The sequence below is a fragment of the Pinus tabuliformis genome, chromosome 2_2, assembly GCF_031772625.1.
Source record: "Pinus tabuliformis cultivar Carrire ecotype Pingquan chromosome 2_2, CPIR1, whole genome shotgun sequence".
Lineage (NCBI taxonomy): Eukaryota > Viridiplantae > Streptophyta > Pinopsida > Pinales > Pinaceae > Pinus > Pinus tabuliformis.
This window is the reverse complement of record NC_142300.1, coordinates 709784758-709791428: the sequence shown is the minus strand read 5'-3', so window position 1 is coordinate 709791428 and position 6671 is coordinate 709784758. Positions and strand designations below refer to the sequence as shown.

At 47.4% G+C, this 6671-nt stretch overlaps 2 protein-coding genes across 2 annotated transcripts; both read left to right on the top strand.

Annotated features, from left to right (window-relative positions):
- Positions 1-2574: 2574 nt before the first annotated feature.
- On the top strand, positions 2575-3417 carry LOC149194643 (uncharacterized). Its single transcript, XM_089407745.1, has one exon. The coding sequence runs from the start codon at positions 2575-2577 to the stop codon at positions 3415-3417; it is 843 nt and encodes a 280-aa protein (XP_089263871.1).
- Positions 3418-4997: 1580 nt separating this feature from the next.
- LOC149194642 (uncharacterized) lies at positions 4998-6017 on the top strand. Its single transcript, XM_089407744.1, has one exon. The coding sequence runs from the start codon at positions 4998-5000 to the stop codon at positions 6015-6017; it is 1020 nt and encodes a 339-aa protein (XP_089263870.1).
- The last annotated feature ends 654 nt before the right edge of the window (positions 6018-6671 follow it).

The following is a 6671-nucleotide window of genomic DNA, read 5'->3' as shown; positions in this document are numbered from 1 at the left end:
GATACATCTCTCATTGCTAAAATTTTAAAAATGATAAATAATAACTAAAATAAACTACTTTATTATTATTATTATTATTAATTATAAAAATAATTCTTATATAAATTAGACATATATACATTTAAAAAGAACATGTCTATATTTTTGGAAATAATGTGAGTTCTAAAGATGTCGGGTCAGGTTATTGCGCGTGAGGGGTTTGGTTAGGGTTTTTACTGAACCCTGAAGCTGCAGTAACCGCGCCCTCCGTTTTACCCTCGCCGCTACCGCAGTCAGCGCCTACCCTCCTCCGTTACACTGTCGCTGATGGTTTTGAAGCTCCGCGACGGGGGAACATTGTGCCGTGACTTCCGTTTCTACTTGTGGCGGTTTACATTTTTACCTTGCACGGTCCGTCAACTGTAACTGCAACCTGTCTTTTTCCCCGGGATTCTCTACTCCTCAAGGTGTCCGCCGTCCCGAGGTGCAGCTGGCCATGGAGGATCTGGAGGCTGTTGATTATTCCGCTGACCCATTGGAAGGGGTCCCCATCTGGCGATCTCCAAATGCCACCTCAGAAGGTATGTTCAACTCTGAAATTCCCGGAAATTTCTCTCAGTTTTTCTTCGGTGAATCGTCGAGGGCTCAGCCTGTGGTCCTTCCGGATGAACCTCCTACCTGGCCAGCCCTCTCCACGCCGCCTCACTCTCCGGCAACCCTCGGTTTTGTCTCCGGTTGCCTAAACCCTAACCCTGGTTTAGACCTCCCGGAAGCTGGCTCATTTTCACGGCCGCCGCATAACCCTACTCTGCCTTCCTCCTCCGCCGGACCCGCGGTCTCCCTTGGTCACTCCTCCGGTAGCTTCACGGCCGTACCTCCGCTCTCGGGCCCCCCTTTTGTTTCTGGCTCCGGAATCCCTGTCTCTCATCAGATCTCGGCCCCTTTGAATGCTACCGCTCCGCCTCCTGGTCAGCCTCAAAACCCCCCACCTCCGCGCGGCCCAAAGCGGAAATATAAGTGCTTCAAATCCAAGGAGGACGATATTTTTCTCAGACTGGAAGAGGATATTCGGTGGGGAGAAACGATGGACTTTGCAGATCGGGTCTTGGTTGGTCGCATCAGGGGGCGCAGCTACACGGCGGCACAATTGAAGACCTGGGCAACTGAAGTTTGGGGGCATCACTTGGTGAACATCCCTCATGTGCAGACATTCGTGAGGGGATGGTTTGCACTGAGGTTTGCTCGTGCTGACCACACAAATTGGGTCTTGGGTCTGACACCTTTATTCGACCCTGAGACAGAGTAGATAGGTATTGGACCAGTATGGATTAGGCTCCCAGGATTACCTCTCCAATACTGGTTTGAAGATATATTCAAACGTATTGGTAATGCACTTGGTACATTCATGGGCTATGATAAATCCTATCATCAGACTGGCATGATGGCTTACGCCAGGATCCTCGTCAACATGGATACCAGAGGCGGGCTTTATGAGCACATTACTATACAGTGGAGAGACTCAGCTCGCAGACAGATCATTGATTACGAGGGCATTCCCTATCGATGCCGCAGGTGCCACAAAGTTGGGCATCTCTACAGGGACTGCCCCCTCCTCCAGAAAGGGACTAGGAAAGGAGATGAAGTTGGAGTCGACCCTCCCCAGGACACCTCCCCTACTCAGCTACCTGGTCAGTATCCTGAGCCTCAACTGCACGAACTGGAAGATGGTGTCCCTCAGAGCTCTCCTGCGGCTGCTGATACTGACACAGTCCCTGTCGCTCCTCCTACTGCAACAGCTCCTGTGCTATCAACGCTACAACAAGAGGACGCAACGAACTCGGGTATGTCTTCATCTCCCCCCTCTTTGATATCTCATGCATCCTGCACTGCATTGGGCATATCATCTCTCCCTCTTTGCACTGATCCTCTCCCCGCATTATCATCTCCCGCTCCACATTTCACCCGCTCTCACTCTCCCCTCACTTGCTCCCTCCCGCTCCCTCCTCCGTTGGCCCCTCCTCTATTGATCACATCGACCCTCGCTTCCCTTTCCATTCGATCATCTCAGACATCTCCTCGGTACTCGCTGTGATCCCGGGTGCGAGACAAGGGTCCAGACGCTGTTGGTCTCGACTCTGTAAGTGTCTCCTCCTCACTTAAGACCTCCCGAGGTCGACCCTCCCACATCACAAAAGCTAGGCACACTGCCGATGAAGAAGTCGCCCTCGGGCGACAACAGACTATTTTTAGGGCGCTTAGAGCAAGGGATGGCCCTCTTCCCCTCCCCTCATGAAGGTTCTATCTTTTAACTGCCGAGGGTTTGCTAGCTCATCCAAAAAACTAGCGCTCAGGAGGTTGCTTAATTCGACTCAACTGGACATTTTTTTCCTGCAAGAAACCCTCTGCTTGGTTGAACCCCTCATTCACACCCTCTCCTCCTGGCTCCCTAACTGGACCATCCATGCTCTGGATGCGTCTGGGTGATCCGGTGGATTGGCTATCGGGGTCTCTAACAGGGCTGTGGATATTCGAAATCTCTGGGGTGGCAGGGGTTTCATTGGCCTTGATATTTTTGTCCACTCTTTGGAAAGAGATATGCGCATCATCAACATCTACGGCCCCTGCTCTGACCGTGCAAACTTCTGGAGATCTCTAATGGAATCTGAACTACTTCAAGCCGATAACATCTTATTGGGAGGGGATTTGAATTTTTCCCTGGGCTTCTGCGAATCATGGGGGCATACGGCACAGGTCGACTCCCTCTCTGATACCCTCTCTTCCTTATTGGAAGATCATCACTGGGTAGACATTCCATCTGCTCGTTTACAATACACCTGGACTAATAATAGGAGTGGGGATCAGAGTTTGGCCAGGAGGCTCAATCGTTTTCTTATTAAGGAAGCCCTGTATCACAGCCTCCCCAGATTCCGCCAATGGGTCGGATCCGGTGGCATATCCGATCACAGGCCTATCTTCTTAGAAGCTGAAGACCTTAATCACAAAATCAAGAGCCCCTTCAAATTTAATGCTTCATGGCTTCTGGACCCCTCGTATATTCAGCTGGTCCAAAATTACTGGCAGAACAATCCCATCAGGGCAGAGGAGGAACTCTCTGCGGGCTTTGTTAGAAAACTTATTGAACTCAAGCAGATCTCCAAATCTTGGGCTCACCAAAAGCGAATCCAAGATAATCACACTCTGAAAGAGGCGGAACAGGTCATAGCGGAGTTTGAGGAAACATCATCTGGAACTTTCCCCACACAGGAGAGCAAGGATCTGTACACCTCTCTCATCGCAAAGCGCTCTCAAATTCTGAAAGAAAGGGAAGAAAGTTGGAGGCTGAGAAGCAGGGCTATCTGGCTCTCTGAAGGCGACAATAACTCTAAATTTTATCACAAATTCGCCAACGGGCGCAAAGCCATCAACACTATTTGGTAATTAAAGGATAATCAAGGCCACACTCTTACATCACAACAGAACCTGGCCAGGATGGCTACTGAGCATTTTAGAAGCATTTATTCTGCTCCTGGAGACATTAATATTTTGGAAATTATGAGAGTTGCTGAACTCTTTCCCAGATATGTTGATCAAGATGACACAGATGAGCTTCAGAAGGAAGTAACCATGGAGGAACTGGAAGCTACACTAAAATGGTTCAAGAAAGATAAGAGCCCTGCCCAAGATGGGTGGACCATAGAATTCTACCTCGCTTTCTTCGACATCTTGGGGAATGACCTCCTAAAGATTGTGGAAGATAGTAGGAGGAGAGGTAGGATATCCTCAGCTATCAATCCACCTTCATCGCCCTTATTCCTAAATCCGATGCCCTGTCCTCCTTCGATGACTTCCGCCCCATCTCACTTTGCAACTGCCTTTATAAGATCATTGCCAAAATTATCGCCAATCGCCTTAAGCCCATCCTCTCACATCACATATCCTCTGAACAATTTGCTTTCTTGCATCAAAGGTAGATCCATGAAGCCATCGCCACTGCTCAAGAACTTATGCACTCCTTGCAGATCAAAAAACAGAAAGGCATGATTCTTAAAGTGGATCTCTCTAAGGCATTCGACAGAACAAATTGGCTGTATTTGAGGCTGCTGCTAACTCATCTTGGCTTCCCTTTTGGCTTCATTAAATGGATGATGAGCTGCATCACCGACGTATCCTACAGTGTTTTACTCAATGGGGAAGCCACCTCCTTCTTCACATCTGAGAGAGGACTTAGACAAGGATGTCCTCTCTCACCTCTGTTGTTCTTACTGATCATGGAAGGATTAAGCAGAATTATCTCTACTGCCAGAGATAGGCATCAATTGACAGGAATCAAAATAGTGGACAATTTTTACCTCACACATTTGTTATTCGTTGATGACATATTGATCTTCCTAAATGGCAACATTGGCGACTCCACTGCGCTTCACAATTCCTTCCTCCTATTTCAGCAAGCCACTGGAATGAAGATAAATGTTAACAAATCCACAATCACCATGGTTGGATGCTCCATTCATGAATCTGCTTTTGTCACTCAGCGCTTTCCCTTTGTTCTATTGAATCTGAAGGATGGAATAAAGTACCTTGGCTTCAGACTAAAACCATCTGGCTACAGAATCGCTGACTGGTTATGGCTAATTGCAAAAGTGGAAAAGAGACTTCAGGTATGGTACCATCGATACCTCTCTCATGCAGGCAGATTAGTTCTTATCAAAGCCGTAATTGAAGCCACGCCAGTCTATTGGATGGCACTAGCCTGGATTCCAAAAGGCATTTTGAATAGGCTCCAAGGTTTATGCTGCAGATTCCTTTGGAAAGGACAGCAGCAGGGGAGACTCTTCGCTTGGGTAAAATGGGACACCATTGCTAAGCCCAAGCGATGGGGCGGATGGGGCATCAAGAGATTGGACTCTTTCTCCAAAGCCTTGGCTGCTAAGCTCGGATGGCGTCTACTTACCTCAGATGGTCTCTGGTCTCAAGTTGCATATTCTAAATATATCAAACCACAAACAGTACTGGACTAGATGTGCACTCAGCATGGCACCAATCACCAGATCTCCAATATCTGGAAAGCAGTCATCGGCACCTTACCACTGCTACGAGATGGTATCACTTGGCGCATTAAGGAAGGCAACGCTGTTCGCATCGGGCTGGATCCATGGGTTGGTTGCGGAAATGCCCATAGATTATCTGCTGATCTAATTAGACATCTCCAGGACAGAGGAATTACACACATCAAACATATTGGAGATCATGCAAACTCCTCGTTCCTTCAACAAGCTTGGTTATCCGCCCAAGCTTTGGAAGTGCCTGCACAGTGGACAAACGAATGGGCGGAGTATACAAACGCACTATCTCAAGCTCATATCAGGCTCACTGATGGACCAGACGAGATCATTTGGGCGTTCTCCAAGCATGGAGTCTATACACCAAAGCTTGGTTATCTAAGGCTCATGGAACCTTATAGACCCCCTGAAATTCTTCCCACCTGGAAAGCGCTCTGGAAGCTTAAGTCAGCCCCCCGAACTAGATTGTTGATGTGGAACATCCTATTCGATAAGATTCCCACCGGCACCAACCTCATGAAGAGGTCCTCTTATGGACCCTTTCGATGTCACCTCTGTCATAGCGCCGAAGAAAGCACCGATCATTTATTCCTATCATGTAGCTCTTCTAATCAATTCTGGAAATCTCTCACCTTACTGATCCCGCTATTGAAAGAATGGCACGGTAACAACCTCTCGGAAGCCTGGAATGCCTGGTGCCAAAATCACTCTGGAAAAGCTATTAATATGCCTCTGCTGGCTTGCTGGGCCATTTGGATTGCGCGAAACCAGTCAATCTTTAATCGTAAAGCCCCTCATTGGCCTTCTATTGTCCTCCACACGGTTGCTGATTACAATATGCTACCTGAAGAGGATCCTCCCGCCCCGCCTCGCATCCTCAGACCTGTTCCCATTGATAAATCAAAACCATGGGGTTTTTTTGATGGCTCGGCCCAAGAAGCGGGTTGTGGGGGTGGTGCTATCCTCCATCTCAACTAGAGGCATTGTTTCAAGCTACAAATCAATCTTGGTAGAGGCACAAACAATTTTTCAGAACTGTGTACCGCCAAACACATCATCCACTTTGCTATCCATAAACAATGCAGACACCTACAGCTATTTGGGGACTCTAAAATTGTTTGCAACTGGTTGAATGATGCATCCCATTGTCATGCATTTTCTTTGAGGCACATACTTGATGAAGCAAAGAGATTGACTACTGCTTTTGAATCTTTTGTTTGCCATCATGTTTACAGGGAGCAAAACACTATCGCCGACCATCTCTCCAAAGAGGCCGCACATAGAGATGGAGAAGACTGGCTGATCCAAGAGGAAATAGATGGATCCTACTACCAGCACTACCACAGACCTTTTGACGACCACATGGACGAGGGGCTATGAAACCCACACTATATTTCTGAGTAGCTTTTGTTTATAGTATGTACATAGACACTGTCTAGACATGGTTTCGTTTTCACTCTATTTTGTTTATATACCGTATATATATGGCTCTCTGCGAAGAGCACAGTCAATTTTTTATCTCTGACAAACTTAACAGGTTTTCTATTTTGAAAATTCTCCCTGCATGGAGACATCTTGGACTACTCTACAGTTATTTTTTGATCTCGACAGGCAATGCTGCCTCCATATGAA